The 20,721-nt window shown below is 41.3% G+C and overlaps 1 protein-coding gene across 1 annotated transcript in view; it reads right to left on the bottom strand.

Annotated features, from left to right (window-relative positions):
* The window catches only part of LOC125276504 (cilia- and flagella-associated protein 46), a 99,871-nt gene extending 83,430 nt beyond the window's left edge, over positions 1–16,441 (bottom strand). Inside the window, exons 1-4 of the mRNA XM_048204031.1 lie at positions 16,237–16,441; positions 15,629–15,744; positions 2,881–3,012; positions 2,450–2,514 (exon numbers count right to left, since the gene is read on the bottom strand). Of these exons, the coding sequence (XP_048059988.1) occupies positions 2,450–2,514; positions 2,881–3,012; positions 15,629–15,744; positions 16,237–16,285 (362 nt within the window). The 5' untranslated portion in view covers positions 16,286–16,441. The remainder of the gene's footprint in view (positions 1–2,449; positions 2,515–2,880; positions 3,013–15,628; positions 15,745–16,236) is intronic.
* Positions 16,442–20,721: the final 4,280 nt, after the last annotated feature.

Here is a 20,721-nt window from a genome sequence, read left to right as displayed (position 1 = left end):
GGTTACCTGATGATCCACGACTGTTTTTATGTTTTGTGATGGTTGTTCATGAGTCTCTTGTTTGTCCTGAGCAGTTAAACTGAGCTCTGTTCTTCAGAAAAATCCTCCAGCTCCTGCAGATTCTTCAGTTTTCAAGCATTTTTGCATATTTGAACCCTTTCCAGCAGTGACTGAATGCTTTTGAGATCCATCTTTTCACACTGAGGACAACTGAGGGACTCAAACACAACTATTAAAAAAGGTTCAAACATTCACTGATGCTCCAGAAAAAAAACATGATGCATTAATAGATGGGGGGTGAAAACATTTGGAATTTGAAGATCAAGGTAAATTGTATTTAATTTTTCTTCCGGGAAACATGCAAGTATCTTCTGTTGCTTCTGAAGGGCAGTACTAAATGAAAAAAAAAAAAATGATATTCAAGCGAAATAAGAAAAATTTGGACTACTTCATCCTGTTCAAAAGTTTTCACCCCTCGGCTCTTAATGCATCGTGTTTCCTTCTGCATTCCTGTTTCCTTCTACTTCCTTTACAGCAATGTTAATTAATGTACATTGTCCCTGTCAAATAAATAAATAAATAAATAAATAAATAAATGTTTGAACCTTTTTTAATAGCTATGTTTGAGTCCCTCAGTTGTCCTCAGCGTGAAAACATGGATCTCAAAATCATTCAGTCACTGTAGTAAAGGGTTCAAATATGCAAAAGATTGTGGAAAACTGAAGAATTTTTGGGACCTGGAGGATTTTTCTGAAGAACAGAGCTCAGTTTAACTGCTCAGAACAAACAAGAGACTCATGAACAACCATCACACAACAAAAAAACAGTCGTAGATCATCCAGGTAACCACACACAGTATTGAGAATCAATGGTTCACAAACTTTTGAACTGGGTCATTTTAATAAATTCAGCTATTTTTTCTTATGGACTATATGTAAACATCTTTTTTGTAAAATATCTTACTCAGGACAGTACTAAATAAAAAATGCATTTTGTATGATCTCTCTTATTTTGTTAAAATTTTGCACATTTTCACAGATTCTGCAAGTGGTTCACATACTTATTCTTGCAACTGTATATACACACACACACACACTGCCAGTCAAAAGGTTTTTTTAAAGTTTTTGAAAGAAGTATCTTATGCTCATCAAGGCTGCAATTATTTAATCAAAAATACAGTAAAAAATTAATATTGTAAAATATCATTACAATTTAAAAGGAATGTTTTCTATGTGAATATATTGTAAAATGTAATTTATTCCCGTGATCAAAGCTGAATTTTCAGCATCATTACTCCAGTCTTTATTGTCACATGATCCCTCATAAATGCTGATTTGCTGCTCAAGAAACATTGTTGAAAAAGTTTTGCTGCTATATTGTGATACACTATCATTCCGAAGTTTGGGGTAAGAAAGAGTAAACAAAAGTAATTAATACTTATATTCAGCAAGTGCACATTAAATTGATCAAAAGTGACAGTAAAGACACTTATAGGGCCCCAAGTGTTTTTTGCTAGTTTCAGCCCGACGCAGTTATCATTTTCACATCCAGCGCTCACGTTGTTTAAATAGCAAATGCACTCGCACCCATATGTTCACCCATGGGCGTGCTGGTCTGAAAACGAGGTGTGTTCAGGTGCATTGTTGGCGTGTTGCTATTTTGAGGCAAATGAAAACGACTGCGCCACTGACCAACAAAAAGTCAATAGCGCAGTATTTTTTTCATTTATTTTTTTTTATTTAAGGACACATTAGTAATACTGTATGTGCCTATAGGTGGGTGCACAACACATACACGCTACTTTTTACACACACAGGGATGCACAGCAGCACACAAACATTTTTAAATATTAAAAATAAAAGGATTGCTTTCTGGAGAAACATTTAGTCTTTCCACATGGTGCGAGCGCAATTGGCTTTTAAAAGGAATGGGAGATGAGACTCTGATTGGTTTATTGCACATTATGCCCAAAGCACACCCATGACTCATTAAGAGACTAGGTACAACCCTTTTGGACCATGCACCTGGTGCGCCGACCCTTTTTTCTGTTGTTAAACTAGCAAAAGAAGATTCTGACCTGTGCCACAAGCTTCAGATCATGCGCTTAGATCATTAAAAAAGGGCCCCTAATGTTACAATAGATTTCTATTTCAAATAAATGTTGTTATTTGGAATGAATCCTGAAATAAAATATCTCATAGTTTCCAAGTACAGTACGTGCGGTGCGAGTACAGTACGTGCATACTCTTCTGATGACTGATGACGCGCACTATACGCTGACCCTTGCGAATGTGTAAAAAGTGAACTATACTTTGGCTGTAAGTCTACTGACCTATGAAAGAGCAATTCTCCTCTTGGTTGATTTTCTTGAGGAACTTCAGACTTATTTTAATCAGGACAGGAGATGAGAGAGAATTTGTTTCTATCATCTTTTCTTTGTTTACTCTACCTGGACTTGTCTTTGGCAATCTCAATAGCCTTCAGATAGTACATTACAGCCTTATCCAAGTCCTCCTGGAAATAGAACAACGACAAAAATAGGGACAAAATGACATGTGAGGGACAGATTTATTCCACACTGAAGCAGAAATGATCCACATGTGGCTCAATGGAGCCTGAGTTCCCCTGAGAAAAAATATAGAGACTTAAACATCTTATACTAATCTTACCATACAGGCATAAAAGAACAGAAAAGAAGATATGTGGGTGGTTGCCATAGCCTTGATATGTGGTTTCTATGCTGTCAAGTAAAAAGACTCAATGTACTTTGTTTCCTCTAAAGTCATTCATTATATATCTTTCCATATTGGCATGTACAGTATGCAGAAGTCAAAGAGGAAGCAGTCTTTAATGAGCTCACCATATACTGCTTTGACTTACCACTGAGGTAATGGAGTGTGAAGAGATGAGCTGAGCCTGGCAGAGATATGCACGACACAAGAACTGATTCACTGGGGGTTTCCCTTCCAAGTACATCTTTAAGCAGTCCTGTGCAATTTCCCTACAGCCCAGCTGACAACACAACACAACAAGACAATGAGTATTTTAGCCTTCCTGCATTTTTTTATTTTTATTTAACCAGGAGAGTACCATTGAGATTAAAAACCTCTTTTTCAAGGGAGTCCTGGCCAAGAGGCAACAACATTTACACAATTATAAACATACAAAGAAACATTAAAATAACACAGGTTATGAAAAACAATTACACATTATTGAGGCAGTCTCTATGCATGCAGATCACAACACAAGCTCATTATCAAAACCCACAAATAATGTGCACAATACAACTGAAATAGTTTTAAATGAAAAAGTACAAGTAATTTAAACAATATCCATGTGCATGCTATGCATTTTTATACACTAATGCTTTTTTCACAGTACACACTGTTTCAAAGCGGATTTTATATAAAAATTATGACCTTAATGTTTATAATATCTTAATATCTTCATGCCTTATAGTTGCAATCATCAGATTAGAGCTGGACGATAATATAGTTATATTTTGAGACTGTTACGGTTAGCAGGGAAGAGGAGAGGCAAGGATCTAATCGCAGCAATAGTTTATTAAATAAACACACGTACACAAAGACAATCCAAACAGGAAAACATAAATCCAGACAGGAAGAAGATGATAATAATCCAAACAGGGAAAGAATGAGATAATAAGCCAAATAGGTATTGGAAACACAACAGCTTTACAAACATCAACTGAACCACAGGGGTATTTATGCACAGGATAACAAGAGGCTAACAAGACACAGGTGAGGGTAATCAGAAACTATGGAAACAAACAAGGGTAACTATAGAAACAAAGTAAAACTGGAATTAACCACAGGAAGTAAACACAGGGAGCAATGAAAACAGAAAGTACACATCAAAATGAAAGTTCTCGCACACACAACACAGGGGAAATCGTGACAGAGATGATATAAATAATCAAGAAGCCGAGATTTGCTGTATAGTATTTAGCTTAGTAAACTATTGGAAATGCAGAGCATTATTTGTGTGGTGCATGAAGTTTCTGCCTAATCAGTCACTTATGAGGTTTAATTTCAGTTTCTGCCTAATCAGTCACTTATGAGGTTTAATTTCAGTTTCTGTCTATGTAGGTGCTATTCAGCAAGAGTTCGTTCTAGTTTTTGGAACAGAGTTTGCCATCAGAAACATATATACAAATGAAACCCCTAAGCCTCAAACATATTTCCCAGCTGGCAATAAATATTTTGCCACATCAGGAAGCACATAATGGCCCTTGGAACTTTTTAAAGTGCTTGGGTGCAAAAAGCAAGGGATTCGTCCTTGTGTTCAGCTTACCTCTGACAAGCCCGGTATATATTATACACTTCCTCAGTTCTGAGGGGAATGAATTCACAATGCTCATAACCCGTGCTGTCTCTGGGCGGATATGTGTGAGGGTTATAGCCTACCGCTCGCTTATCTTTTTAGGATTTCTCACTTCACAACTCATTGAGCAAAAGCCTGCTCAACAGTTCAGCTCTTTTTGTCAGCTTTTCTCTTCTCAGGGATGGGACAGTTCAAATCATTGCATTTTTCTGTTGGTCGAATGTGACATTTGAATTGTGTCAGCATTTAAGGGATGATTTATACACATTTAAGGTGATATGACAACACAATTGCTTGCTATTCTATTCTTTTGGATGAGAAGAACATTTCCATATGGACTTGATGTTTATATTTTACACTATGTCTATAGCTTTGAACAGGGTTATTATAGTTACTAAAACTATACCACAACTACAACTAAAAATAAAAAGCCATTAAAATATCTTTGTTTCATGAAATAAAATAAACGTTAACTGAAATCAGATATTAAAAACTTAAACTTATTTTATTTCATCAAGTTGCCAAGGCAACATTTCTCATTTTCAAGTAAAATTGTGTGTAAAATAAGTAAAAAAAAAAAAATAATAATAATAATAAAAACATACATGTTTAAAAAAAATTAAAATGATTCCATTTCTGATTCCGTTTTTGTACACTTTTCCCATTGCATATAAGCTCAAAGATAAATGCCTTATGTTAAATAAAAGTGAAGAATATATTGTGAAATAAGTGAATGATATTATTGCATGTACTGTTTTATAATGTACGCACAGTACTTATGTGCAAATAGTATTTGCCAAGTGTTAATAGCATCTAACACTATTTACACTTTTACTGCTATTATTGCTATTGCTATTTTTACTTAAAGGTGCCCTAGATTATGTTTTTAAAAGATGTAATATAAGTCTAAGGTGTCCCCTGAATGTGTCTGTGAAGTTTCAGATCAAAATACCCCATAGATTTTTTTGTATTAAATTTTTTAACTGCCTATTTTGGGGCATCATTATAAACGTGCCGATTTTATGCTGCGGCCCCTTTAAATCCCGTGGTCCACGCCCACAGAGCTTGCGCTTGCCTTGAACAGTGCCTTAACAAAGTTTACACAGCTAATATAACCCTCAAAATGGATCTTTACAAAGTGTTCGTCATGCATGCGGCATGCATGCGTCGGATTATGTGAGTATTGTATACTGTTATATTGTTTACTTCTGATTTTGAATGAGTTTGATAGTGCTCCGTGGCTAACGGCTAATGCTACACTGTTGGAGAGATTTATAAAGAATGAAGTTGTGTTTATGCATTATACAGACTGCAAGTGTTTACAAATGAAAATAGCGACGGCTCTCTTGTCTCCGTGAATAAAGTAATAACCGATGGTAACTTTAACCACATTTAACAGTACATTAGCAACATGCTAACGAAACATTTAGAAAGACAGTTTACAAATATCACTAAAAATATCATGATATCATGGATCATGTCAGTTCCCATTCAGTCGGTCACGTTCGACGTACGTCGGACAGACCGACGAATAGGAATCTCGCTAGAGAGGCCAATCTACTTCGAGTGTAACTAAAACGAGCCAATGCACATTGGCATGCAATCATATGCATCAGCTGCTCGCCTCGCAGCGCGGGTATATAATGAGCAGCAGGTGCGTTGCATCTTCAGCTTTTCGCTTCGGAGCCGAACGGTGTTTGTTCCTGTTCTCTGCAAGCGAGTGTCTGCTAGAAGACGAGTCAAGCTTTTTGGTTGAACTTCTCTTTTTTTTTTTTTTTCGAGTGCAGGCGAACAGCACAGCAGCGGGGTTGAAGTCCTCTCTTTTTCTGTTTTTGTTTCGTTTGCCGTTTTTGAGCAAATAGCTGTTTTGACAGCGTCGGAAGGCTGTTCTCACGGCCGGTACGGTGCGCTTTTGAGCGCTGAAAAGCCGTTTTTACGGCTGGTAAGAGTGAGCGCCTTCAAAGAGAGAGAGAGGGCACACGACAGGCTGCACACAATCCCTGTCTGTGTTGCGGCGGCCGTTCCCCTGCGTGCTTCAGCACTTTTAAAAGAGTAAAGTCCCTGAAAGAGCTTACACAAGTAGATTCGCGTCTTTTTAAAGATGACATCCTACTTGTGTTTCTGGATGCGGTCGTTCCTGTCCTCACTGACGGCCACGATCACTGTTTCACATGTCTGGGCGCGTGTTGAAATGATGTTCGTGGGTGTTTCATGTTTTCATATGAGAACATGATCACGTCGACACGCCGGTCGTGACTCCTCTTTCTCCGGGAAGCTTGAGTCCCCTCTGTTGTTGGCCAGCTGCCGCTTGTGTGTAAAAGCACAGCCGCGGGTCTGCCCGACACTCTGGGAAGACCGTGGAGATCAGCGAGAGCAAACCTCTCGCTCCTCTGCGTGTCGTGTGCCGTCGAGCTGCCGGGCTGCAGCGCGGGTTGTCACGGCAACCCAGCGCTCGCTCGGCGCTCTAGATGCGCGGTTCCCTTGCATAATCTCCATTGTAGCGCCCTCTCTGGTGCACCAGAAGAGGTCTACTTTGCTGATATGGCTTGGGTGACATGAGGTTGAGGGGTTCCTTCGGGGAACCAACCCCCTAGGGCCCCTCCCTCTCTAGCGCATTGCAAGCTGTGCAGTTTCTGGATTGGATTGCTGGTCCTACTCATAGGGGAACCTAGCATTTCATTCAGAGCTCCAGCTGAGGGACAGATGTCGATTGCAGCATCGGAGAGAGTGCTGTTATGCTCTGGAAATGAGGGTGACGCTGCCCACTGTAATGGTGTGTGCTTATGCTGACTCAGATTCGGAGTTTACAGCCATGCTTTCCTGGGTCTTCCAGATGTGCATGGAAAACTTGGCAGTATGGGGGTGTGTTGGTGCCATAAATATGGAATGCCAAAAGTGCCAAAATCTGCATAAGTTTTTCCTCTCTCACTACCCTCTTGGTTGGGGTGGCTGTACACAGACCACACCCACCCTGCATGTGAGGCCAAGGCACTCTTTTTGCATGAGGGTAGTTCTGTGCTGGGGTTGAGCTGCGCTTGTTGACTAACCGTGATCAAAGTCACGGCGCAGGCCCTCAGCCAGACGATGTCCACCTCAGTGGTCCAGAAGTGCCCCCTGGCTTACCTTGTGAGGTGCGAGAGGTTGTCAAGCTAAATGCTTTCTCAATGCTCCCATCTTACGAGGTGGCCTTTTCGGTGACACTGTCGAGGACTGAGCCCAGCGGTTCTCCTCAGTTAGTAGCGGATCGGGGAGCTTCCCATGACAAACCATTGAGTTCCTCTTGGGCCGCCCCTCGGTCTGCTCGTCGCCAAGGGTGTCGTCCCCTGCAAGAAACTCTGGCCCAGCAGGCTCTGCTGTGTCCATTGCGGGGAGATGACGCCTCCCGTCTCTGCAGCTGTTAAGTGGTTGGTGAGAATCACCCCTGAGACGGGCGACCCAGAAATGGGTGGGGCTGCTCTTCCACCCCTGGAGGAGGGCCGGGTGGTAAATCCTTTTATTGGGTTTGTTTCTGTTCCGCCACTGACCCAAGAGGCAGTGGTACCCAAAATTAAAAGAGCAGTTCCTCCATTTCCAGGTCTGAAGAGGGTTTGGAGAGCAGTGGGAGGAGAAAAACCTCACCACTCTCATCCCCCTCTTCTGTCGCCAGCGGACAGCAGCGAGCAGCGGGCAGCCAAAGCCTCGACTGCTCCCTCTGTCCATCCGTGGAACCAGGTAAGTGTTGCCTAGCACACTGTGACGCCGCTTCGGGCCGCCTCACAAAGAGAGCCCCCCGAGCCGCGTCCCTGTGTTCCACCTCGCTGCCCCGCTGCGGGTACGCCGGTGGTCTCTTTGGTCCCGCTTGTACGGTCTCTGCGAGCCCGGTTAGCGCTCCCCAGTCCGTCTCGCTGGCTCATTCGGACCATCAGGCTCGGCTATGCGATTCAGTTCGCCCGGCATCCCCCCCAAGTTCAGGGACGTCCTCTTCACTACAGTGAAAGATGTCGTTGCCCCTGTCTTGCGTGCGGAGATCGCAGTCCTACTGGCGGAGGACGCGATGGGGCCGGCCCCTCCAGCCGATATGAGGTCAGGGTTCTACAGTCCCTACTTCATTGTACCCAAAAAGAGCAGTGGGTTATGACCGATCTTGGACCTGCGAGTTTTGAATCGGAGCCTGTACAAGCTACCGTTCAAAATGCTGACGCAGAAGCGCATTTTTGAGTGCATCTGTCCCCGAGATTGGTTTGCAGCGATCGACCTGAAGGACGCGTACTTCCATGTCTCGTTTCTTCCGCAACACAGGCCATTCCTGCGCTTTGCGTTCGAAGGTCGAGCATATCAGTACAGAGTCCTACCCTTCGGGCTGGCCCTGTCTCCCCGCGTCTTTACGAAAGTCGTAGGGGGAGCCCTTGTTCCCATGAGAGAACAGGGTGTTCGCATTCTCAACTACCTCGACTGGCTCATTCTAGCACAGTCCCGGGGTTAGTTGTGCGAACACAAGGATTTGGTGCTCCGACACCTCAGCCAGTTGGGTCTTCAGGTCAACTGGGAAAAGAGCAAACTCTCCCCTGTGCAGAGGATCTCTTTTCTCGGTATGGAGCTGGATTCGGTCGAACAGATAGCACGGCTCACAGAGGAACGTGCTCAGTCGGTGTTGAACTGCCTGAATACGTTCAATGGCAGGACAGCGGTCCCACTGAAATTCTTTCAGAGGCTCCTGGGGCATATGGCGGCCGCGGCGGCAGTAACCCCGCTTGGTCTGCTTCATATGAGACTGCTTCAACACTGGCTTCACGGCCGAGTCCCGAGATGGCACGTTCCGGGTGCTAATCACTCAGGAGTGCCGCCAAGCCTTCAGTCCGTGGTCGGACCCTTTGTTCTCCGGGCAGGAGTGCCCCTAGAACAAGTGTCCCGGCATGCTGTGGTATTCACAGATGCTCCTGCCACCGGCTGGGGTGCCACGTACAACGGGCATGCAGTGTCAGGGGTTTGGACGGGACCCCATCTGCATTGGCACATCAATTGCCTCGAGTTGCTAGCAGTACGTCTTGCTCTGAGCCGCCTCAAAGGGCCGCTACGGGGCAAGCATGTACTGGTCCGTACGGACAACACTGCGACCGTTGCGTACATCAACCATCAAGGTGGTCTACGCTCCCGTCGCATGTCGCAACTCGCCCGCCATCTCCTCCTCTGGAGTCAGAAGCGTCTGAGGTCGCTTCATGCCATTCTTGTCCCTGGTGTGCTCAGCCATGTGGCCGACGAGCTATCACGAGCTGAGCTGCCAGGAGAGTGGCGACTCCACCCCCAGGTGGTCCAGCTGATCTGGAGAGAGTTTGGAGAGGCTCAGGTAGACCTGTTTGCCTCACCGGAAACCTCCCTCTGCCAGTTTTACCCCCTGTCCGAGGGAACACTCGGGACAGACGCACTGGCACTCAGCTGGCCCCGGGGCCTTCGCAAATATGCGTTTCCCCCAGTGAGCCTACTTGCACAGACCCTGTGCAAAGTCAGGGAGGACGAGGAGCAGGTCCTCTTAGTTGCGCCCTATTGGCCCGACCAGACCTGGTTCCCAGAACTTTCACTCCTTGCGACAGCCCTCCCTGGCCCATTCCTCTGAGGAAGGACCTTCTTCTCAGAGACGGGGCACTCTTTGGCACCCGCATCCAGACCTCTGGAAACTCCATGTCTGGTCCCTGGACGGGACGCGGAGGTTCTAGGTGACTTACCCCCTGAGGTACTTAACACCATCACTTCGGCACTTGCACTGTCTACGAGACGTGCTTACGCCTCGAAGTGGAACCTGTTCGTCGAGTGGTGCTCTTCTCGCCGAGAAGACCCCCGAGGATGCTCGATCGGAGTCGTGCTTTCCTTCTTGCAGCAAGGGTTGGAGCGTAGGCTGTCCCCCTCCACCCTCAAAGTCCATACTGCTGCTATCTCCGCTTACCACGACCACATAGATGGCAAATCTGTTGGTCAGCACGACCTGGTCGTCAGGTTCCTTAGGGGGGCGAGACGGTTAAATCCTCCTCGTCCCCCCTCCATACCCTCTTGGGACCTCACTCTGGTGCTAAGAGCACTTCAGATTGCTCCCTTTGAGCCTTTGCAATCGGCAGACTTAAAGATTCTGTTTATGAAGACTTTGCTGCTGGTTGCATTGGCCTCCATCAAGAGGGTAGGGGACCTGCAGTCATTTTCGGTCGACGTATCGTGCCTGGAGTTCGGGCCGGGTGATAGCCACGTGGTACTAAGACCCCGGCCTGGCTATGTGCCCAAGGTTCCTACCATTCCCTTCAGGGACCAGGTGGTGAGCCTGCAAGCGCTGCCCTCGGAGGAGGCAGACCCAGCCCTGGCTTTGCTCTGTCCAGTTCGCGCTTTGCGACAGTACATAGACAGAACCAAAGCCTCAGGACCTCAGACCAGCTCTTTGTCTGTTATGGAGGCCAGCAGAAGGGAAAGGCTGTCTCCAAGCAGAGGATGGCCCACTGGATAGTGGATGCCATCGCCCTGGCTTACCAAGCTCAGGGCGTGCCCTGCCCGCTCAGGTTGCATGCTCACTCCACGAGAGGTGTCGCATCCTCCTGGGTGCTGGCTCGTGGCGCCTCACTGACAGACATTTGTAGAGCTGCGGGCTGGGCGACACCTACACGTTCGCTAGATACTATAGCCTTCGTGTCCAGCCGGTCTCCTCCCGTGTTCTTGCCACAGGTCAGAGGCACGGAGAGGCCCCGGCTTAGTGTCGGCTTGCTGCGCTACATGCGCTTCTTTTCTCCAGAGAGTCCCTACAAGGCAGACCCTGTCGAGTCCTCCGATATCCCTTCGGCAGCCGACGTGGCGGAGCGTCTGGCGCCAGGCCTATACTCCGTTGTATCCTTGAGAACCGGGTTTAGGCTGGGTTCCATATGTGTGACCCTACGGGGATCCCATATGGTTGGTTCCACGGTTGCTCCTAAACGAAGCCCGTGTCTTTCCCTCTGGGAGAACCTACCCTTCATCGGGTTGGAGTCACCCCAGCTCTTCCATATGTAGCACAGCCCTACAGGGTTAGTCCATATGTACTTCTCCACATAACTCCTTCGGGGAAGGATGTGGCTTCCGCAGCGTTCCTTTCCCAGCGAAAGGGTACGCTTTCCCAGCGTTATCCAAAAGTCTCACTGAATGGGTTTTGGGGAACAGCAGTGATCGACTCTCTCTGTGTTAGCCCTGTCCCACCATCCTCAGGCAAGGGGGTTCAGGTGGCTTACTACAGAGCGCTGGAAGGGGGCAGCTCCTGTGGCGCTTTGGTAGGGATTCCTATTCGTCGGTCTGTCCGACGTACGTCGAACGTGACCGACTGAATGGGAACGTCTCGGTTACAAAGGTAACCCTCGTTCCCTGAAGGAGGGAACGGAGACGTACGTCCCGTCGCCACAGTCGCTGTACCCCGCTGATGCTGCTGCCTATCCGGTTCGGCTCCTCAGCGAAAACCTGAAGATGCAACGCACCTGCTGCTCATTATATACCCGCGCTGCGAGGCGAGCAGCTGATGCATATGATTGCATGCCAATGTGCATTGGCTCGTTTTAGTTACACTCGAAGTAGATTGGCCTCTCTAGCGAGATTCCTATTCGTCGGTCTGTCCGACGTACGTCTCCGTTCCCTCCTTCAGGGAACGAGGGTTACCTTTGTAACCGAGACGTTATTATTGCTCCATCTGCCATTTTTCGCTATTGTCCTTGTTTGCTTACCTAGTCTGATGATTTGGTTGTGCACATCCAGACGTTAATACTGGCTGCCCTTGTCTAATGCCTTTTATAATGTTGGAAACGTGGGCTGGCATATGCAAATATTGGGGGCGTACACCCCGACTGTTACGTAACAGTCGGTGTTATGTTGAGATTCGCCTGTTCTTCGGAGGTCTTTTAAACAAATGAGATTTATATAAAAAGGAGGAAACAATGGAGTTTGAGACTCACTGTATGTCATTTCCATGCACTGAACTCTTGTTATTTAACAATGCCAAGATAAATTCTATTTTTCATTCGAGGGCATCTTTAATGCAAATCTTATTACTATATGTGCTTAGTGCAAAGAAAATACTGCTGTTTTCACTTAATGCAAATAGCATGTAATTACTATGTCAAGAGCATGTTCAGGTCACTGTATTTTAAATAAAAATCTGAAAATATAGTCTATTACAGTATTACTGTATTACAAAAAAAGGCATTACAAAAAAATAATACATGTAAAGCATCAGGTTGCATTACAGTAATGAGATTTTGAAGGGTAAATGCATGTGATTGTCATGAAAATACTGTCACAGTGCAACAAAATCTTAATGGTCATGTCAATATGTGTGATTTCTCTTTATGCAAAATATCGGGTGGAGGATAGATAGACATTTTTTATGAGATTCTCACTCTTTATAAAACGACAGCACATTTTCAAATAAGCTGTTGTTACAATAATCCTGTGCTACACTAAAGGCCCGAGGGGGCGTAACAGTGCCGAATCTTCAGTTCAGCAGAGAGCCGTGGCTGTTATCTAACCCAGCATTATGTCTTCAGCCTGAGAGAAGAACCTCAAACCCTGGCTGTCACACACTGAGATGCAGCAGGAGGGTAAATTCAGCTGCATTTCTCAGCTGTTTGTGTTCAAGCGCCCGGCATGGAAGAGGCTTATTCTGCGCTACGGTGATTTCTGGAAAAAAAGCCTCATGCATATCCAGCTCGAGCTTGGGATTGCTCCACACCAGAAACACTCTAGAGCAGTGTATTTGATTTTCTCATCAATAAAGATTTAAAATGTTTAAAAAGAACTGACATTCAAGCTTGTATCTCACACAAGTGGACGTGGTTTGATCTCATATCATTCTGGGTATAATGAAGTCTAAACAGCTGCCACTTTAAAGTCATTAAATCAATGAAACTATCACACTGCAAAAAAAAAGAGAGAAAAAAAGATGTTCTTCCTCAGTATTTTTGTCTTGTTTTACAGCACAAACATCTAAACATTCTTAAATCAAGATACACTTACTGTAGAAGCAAAATTACATCATATAACAAGTGTGACTTTACACTTAAAATAATAAACAATATCTGCCAGTGGGGTCTGAAAAATAAACTTGTTTTCACTTTAAATTAAGTTTATTTTTCTAACCTTGCTGGCAGATGTTTGTTCTTGTTTTTAAGTCACTTAATTTTCATTAAAGCTGCTGTATGTAATGTTTCGACGGTACTAAATCATAAAAAATACCATTAGCAGTTATTTAGGAAACATGCTAAGTTCACATACTTGTTTCTCTGAAAAATCTTACTTTGAAATGTGCGTTCTGTGTCGGAATGTCTGTTTTTGTTTTGGTCTGTGTGATCCCGACTACCCCCAATTTACTAGGGCTGGGTAAAAAATATAAATTTCTCGATTTTAATCGATTCTCATTTTTACGAACCGATATGGATTCTTAAATCCCAGGAATCGATCAGTCTCGCCTGTTTTCAGTTGATGAATGAGCAGAATATGTAGCGCCTCCCATCCAATAAATCACAATAATCTTTGTTCTTTGATACTTTTGATATGAAGCAAAGTCTCAGATTTCAAATGACGTCCATCTTATTATGAGATTCAAAACATAAATACTGTTTTGGCGCTGTTTAATGTGACGTGACAGATAGCTTTAACGCCTCAGTTAAAGAGAAGCGGCAGAACGGAGCGCATGTGATCATCTTCTCCTCCGCTTTAATACCAGTTACAGCACGAAATAAACATGAATAAACATCTGAAGGCATGTTAAAATATACAGTACAACTTACCGAAATCCATATCATGTTTCATGTAATCGCTCAATCAGTGTTTCAACCTTGGAAAGACTCAATAAAACATTTACCTCAGAAAAACATATTCAGTGACCATAAACTCATTAGTCAGCTAGAAAAGTGAATTCTAGAGAGCAACATTCTGATAAATATAGATATGCACCGTTACATATTCATTATAATTTTTAATGTTCTTCAATATTTAATGCATGTTTGAATAAATCAGTTATGACAGCCATGGTTTAAATGTAAAAAACGAATTGGAGTAGAAATATGATTGTAATTCTAAACTTTATTTATAATAACATCATTGAGTGTAATTGAAGTGTTAGTATATAAATAAGTTCATTTAACCTTCTGTATTATTATAATAGTACCAACTGACTCCCATGTGTAGATGTACAGCATTAGTTGAGAGATTTTTTTCCTCTAGAAAATTTGCCATTAAATACTACATCCAAAATAATCGATATACGAATCAAATTGAATCGAAATCGTAATTGAATTGAATTGAAAGCATATGAATAGTAATCGAATCAAATCATGAAAATTGGGTCAATACCCAGCCCTTCAATTTACCCAATAGCATTTAGACACTCTGGGTTGCCAGTTGGTGGAAAACAGCGCACTGCAGCCATGGAAGCAAGCAAACGAACTGGGTCAGGGATCGCAGACTCTACCCGACCTAAAAAGCCTCAGCATCCATCTAAAAATCTCTATGAATGGGAACATATTAAAACACTGATAAATTGCTGATAAACGCTCATCAGCGTAAGTCTTCTCACCTTCCATTGCCAATTTCACTCGTTCCTGTTACATGTCCTCAATCAATCTGGCAACCCGCGTGAATGCGAGTCTGAGGAGGAGGGGTGGGGAACAACTCTCCGATATTTAGAATTTGGACCGCGGTGCTTATTTCTACGGAGCCCCGCACATGACATGCAAGAAAAAAAGTTTAAATCGTGCGCACGATTTACTGAAACATGCACACGATTTACTAATTTGTTCCCTCTATTTATAAATCATGTGCATGATTTATAAATCGAGGGAACAAAATAGTAAATTGTCCACACGTTTTAGTAAATCGAGGGAATGAATTAGTAAATCGTGCGCACGATTTAGCCTACTATCTTTTCCTGCATGTCATGTCCAGGGCTCTGTACGTTTCAACCACTAGCTGTCAATATTACTTACTGCACCTTTAATGTTTCAGAAAACAAGACTTGAGTCATTCTGCTTCTCTGTAACACTCTCTGGTCCACTTTACTGACTATAAAAGTAACTTTGTCAACATGTCAACTTACTCTACCAACCTGAACCCTAACACCTAACCCTAACCTAACAGTCAACTAATACTCTAACGAGAGCTGGTAGACATTTAGTTGACTGTGTAGTGTATGAATTTTATAAGTTTATTTGGTCATTCATCATTGGAGTCTGATGGCCCCTCTCCCGAGCATTGAATTGTGAGGCACCTGTGAACCGCTGCAGGTGGAATGTGATGGATGGTTTAATTATCTCACCTGTAGAGATTGTTCAGCACACAGAACACTGAGTTCAGACAGAGACCTGCTGCCATCAGACGCTGCTGGACCTGAAGCTCCAATCAGCTCATATGCTTTTCTCACAAACACAGCATCTGCTCAGAAGACATGGAAAACATACACAGCACGTCCTGATTTTGCTGAGTTAGATGTTATTTAACTATTCCTACACCTAAACCTAACCCTACACCATGTAATCCCCAAAAATCAGAGGGAAATGATAGATGAATAACACTGATGTAGAAGCACCAATTCATGATTTTAAGCCTAAACTTGACATAAATGTTGACCCAGGAACATGTAAAACTCAGCAAAATCAGGTTATGCAACATACACACACAGTACAGTCTTTCGTTACATATAGACTCTTGTATTAATTCATGTAAGTTATTATATTACAAATTATATAATATATATACGATGTTGAAGGAAATAATTCACAATAATAATACTCTAATTTAACCTGGACTTTCCCTGTGTGACAATTAGCAACTCATGAATCCGTTTTCACTCAACTAACAATACTAGATAATAAAATAATCACATTCAATGAATTATCGACTATAAACAAGTAATTTAATGGGTACCTTTTTTCTCCTGAGCTTTTAATAAATATTGTCGAATACGAAGATCCATTTCACGTCTTCAGCCCGCTTTAGAACAGCCGCTCAGCTGTTAAAGTTAAAAGAGTTCAAAGACAAATATAGACTTTTATGTATTTATGTATTTACTTGTTTTGTTTATGTTGAGAGCGTAAGATCGGCTGGGTAACTAGCGAGAGTTTGGACGCGTCTCTTAGCAACGGGACGCTGAACGGAAAGCGCACAGGGTCAAACGCGTTTTTCTACAACAGTCCAGATTTGATCCAGATACGATTGAATCATAAAGAATCTGTAGTATTAAACGTATAATATCACTAATATGATGGAATGGAATATATACACAGATTAAAAGTAACTAAAAATTTTTAAAAAGGTGCTAATTAGCATTCATAATGGATCTTCAAACTGTCATTAATATGTCAAATAGGATATTTTAATAAATTATTTTCACATTATGCCTATATGTCTTTCCTCAGTCCATCCCTAGAAAAAAAAAGTTTTAATCACATTCTTAATCTCACATTTCCCTTGATGTTTGGTAACTTATTAACTGCAGCTTAATGAGATGCAAATGGGATTGTGTCTCATTAAATGTGTCCAAAGTCTTGGAATAATGATGAGATTTACAGTAGTGCATCTAAGGTGAAAGTAAGAGGTTGATTCAGTAAGAAATTCAGTATGTCATTTTTAAGCCTGCCAATACATATTCTAATAGCAATCTGAATTTGGTCAGTTACGCTGAGTGCTTTTGTTCCCTGTTGATTCATACATTGGTTTGCAATTCCACATCTAATGGGCTCTTTGGGGATGAAGTCGCAGCATGAAGCGTGTTTTGTTAATACGGCAATTCTGTCTTTGACAGGCTTCCGCTCACCAGCTGTGAAATCAAGAAGAGAAGAGACCCAGCAAGACGACTGCACTTCACACACACACACGCGCGCGCACAGCACGACTGCAGACACGTCAAACACAGAGTGGACAGATTCAGTGCTTCTGTTTGTTATTGCGTCAGGTTTACTGGATATTTTAGGGGTTCAGAGGTCAAGTAAGAAATACAGAATAGAATAGAATAGAATAGAATAGAATAGAATAGAATAGAATAGAATAGAGAGTAGAGTAGAATAGAGAGTAGAGTAGAATAGAGTAGAGTAGAGAGTAGAATGGAATGGAATGGAGTAGAGTAGAGTAGAGTAGAATGGAGTAGAGTAGAATGGAATGGAATGGAATAGAGTAGAGTAGAATGGATTGGAATGGAGTGGAATGAAATGGAAAAGAATGAAGTGGAGTGTAATGGAGTGAAATATGGAATGGAATGGAGTGTCACCCAATCCAACTACTTTTATTTTTTATTGCATCAGGTTTACTAGATATTTTAGGGGTTCAAGAAATACAGAATAGAATAGAATAGAATAGAATAGAATAGAATAGAATAGAGTGGAATGGAATAGAATGGAATGGAATGTTGTAGAGAGTAGAGTAGAGTGGAATGGAATAGAGTAGTGTAGAATGGAACGGAGTGGAATGGAATAGAGTATAGATTAGAATGGAATGGAGTAGAGTAGAGTAGAGTAGAATGGAATGGAAAAGAATGGAGTGGAGTGTAATGGAATGAAATATGGAACGGATTGGAATGGAGTGTCACCCAATGCAACTGCTTCTATTTTGTATTGCATCAGGTTTACTAGATATTTTAGGGGTTCAAGAAATAAAGAATAGAATAGAATAGAATAGAATAGAATAGAATAGAATAGAATAGAATAAAATAAAATAGAATAGAATAGAGTAGAATAGAGAGTAGAGTAGAATAGAGAGTAGAATGGAATGGAATGGAATGGAATGGAATGGAGTAGAGTAGAGTAGAATGGAGTAGAGTAGAATGGAATGGAATGGAATGGAATAGAGTAGAGTAGAATGGATTGGAATGGAGTGGAATGAAATGGAAATTAATGGAGTGGAGTGTAATGGAGTGAAATATGGAATGGAATGGAGTGTCACCCAATGCAACTACTTTTATTTTTTATTGCATCAGGTTTACTAGATATTTTAGGGGTTCAAGAAATACAGAATAGAATAGAATAGAATAGAATAGAATAGAGTGGAATGGAATGGAATGTTGTAGAGAGTAGAGTAGAGTGGAATGGAATAGAGTAGTGTAGAATGGAACGGAATGGAATGGAATATAGTATAGATTAGAATGGAATGGAGTAGAGTAGAGTAGAGTAGAATGGAATGGAAAAGAATGGAGTGAAGTGTAATGGAATGAAATATGGAACGGATTGGAATGGAGTGTCACCCAATGCAACTGCTTCTATTTTGTATTGCATCAGGTTTACTAGATATTTTAGGGGTTCAAGAAATAAAGAATAGAATAGAATAGAATAGAATAGAATAGAATAGTCAGAGCTAGAGACACAGAAGTACATTTCTGCAATGATTTTGATCTGTTCCCCCTTTCCACTCAAATAGAAGCATAAATCACAATAAATGGAATTAAACCAATGCACAGAAAAGAATGAACAATTACATTCTTTATATTTAAACTTTTACCTCTGTGTTCTGCTTTAACCCTGTAAAACCTGACATATGAAATAACAGTCCAATTAGAACCGTTTATTTAACCTTCAAACAAAATTTAAAAACAAATCTTAAAATGTTTGTATGTGTGTTTTTTGTTGATCAGGTTTTATGGCTCATATAGTATGATATAGTCAGAATATGAAGGAAAAAATAGCTCGATTTTACAGTACATACAGTACAGATACAGCAGATACAGTACATATATATATATATATATATATATATATATATATATATATACTGTATGGTATTTTATACTGCTTATAATCAATAACTAATATTAGTAGTTTTAAATTGAAGGTCATTCACATCATTCACAGTAGTTCTAGTATTGCATCTTTTTTGCATTGAATCTATGTTGTAGCTTTGCTCTATCTATCTAATGCTGATTTTGGCCCACTCCAACAATAATAATTAATTGCATAAGGATACATTTGATGGGTTAAATGCATCTAGAATCAAAGCTGCTTATGAAGTGGATGGTCATTGTTATCTGTTGGGAAATTAATTCAATTGTAAGAGTTTTTGTGAGTTTTTTATTGGTAATAACTGCAAAATCTCTATAAAGTTGGGCAAACTTTTCAAAGTCATCGGAGTGAAAACCTCATATATAGCACATCTTCAGTAGATCAGCCGAGTCTTTCTGTCAGATGTGAGATGTTTCTTGCCTTTGGCTTCACTGGACTATGAGTCAAAATGCTTTGAGAATGAAAGGCTCAGATACAATTAACAGTTAACACCCTTTATTACAAGCAAGTGAAGTGGACAGATGTTTGCTGAAGTGTTAGTGATGTATTTGTTTTTGACAGGGTCCATCTGCATACTGATACATCTTCACTCACTCAGAGAGACTGCATTTTATAATTGGCAATTTGATATAACATAACAAGAGAACTTATAATAACTTTTCACTGCTGCTTATGAATACATATATAGCCTACTCTTTATTAGCTCAGACTTGCACACTGAGCTCTTCAAGTCAACATCTCCTTCTTGTGAATAATTAATCTGTGCATGTTATTATAATGAGAAATAAATGTTTGTCATGTATGTCTTCCCAAGCACCTTGCATAAATAAATCTACAGTCAAACCAAAAATTATTCAGACATTTTTTATATTTTTGGTATATTTTTTACTAGTGGATGCAGGGCACTATAGTTCATTTATGTAAGTAAGCAAAATAAAATAAACTGTGACATATTATACACAAAAATTCTTCATACAGTGGACTACCAGTAAAGTTGATAAAAAAAATATGGAACCAAAAATGATTCAGACACTTTGACCTGACCATGTTTTGCTTAAGTGTTATCTGACATAATTAAGATTATTTTTTTCTCTGAGAACTTGTCAGTTTAACTCTGAGAACTTGTCATATTTTATTACCACTTTTTAAAGTAGAGTGAATAAATTAATGAAATGTTCAAGGTGTCTGAATAAATTTCGGTTTGACTGTATATCATCCAATTTATACGGATTGATAAAATCAATTCCTGCCATTCTTAATATCCTATGTAAACCTTTTTTTTTTTTTGGTAAGATTTACAAATTTCAATTAATAGTAAAATTCCATCAAACTGAATCCTTACATATTTTAATTGAATAACTGAATAATCCTTACATATTTTTACATAAGGATTATTCAATTCCATTCTACGGAATTGTAGTATTAACTGAAAAGCGTAAATCTTGAAAAAGGCTTAATTATCTGTGGGTTGCAAGCAGATTCATGTTAATTAGCATAAAATAGTATCAGAACTTTAAATAGCTTCATTTTGATATCTGTCCTTCTGTAAATGTATTCAGGATTTTTTTTTTTTTTGCTTTTTGTTTAATGCATGTGATGACATGATGATGCTGTGGCTTCCATGAAATTATTAAATATGATGCAT

Source organism: Megalobrama amblycephala, linkage group LG10 (assembly GCF_018812025.1).
Source record: "Megalobrama amblycephala isolate DHTTF-2021 linkage group LG10, ASM1881202v1, whole genome shotgun sequence".
Classification (NCBI taxonomy): domain Eukaryota; kingdom Metazoa; phylum Chordata; class Actinopteri; order Cypriniformes; family Xenocyprididae; genus Megalobrama; species Megalobrama amblycephala.
Note: the sequence above shows the minus strand (reverse complement) of the source record. Positions and strands in the feature narration are given on the sequence as shown.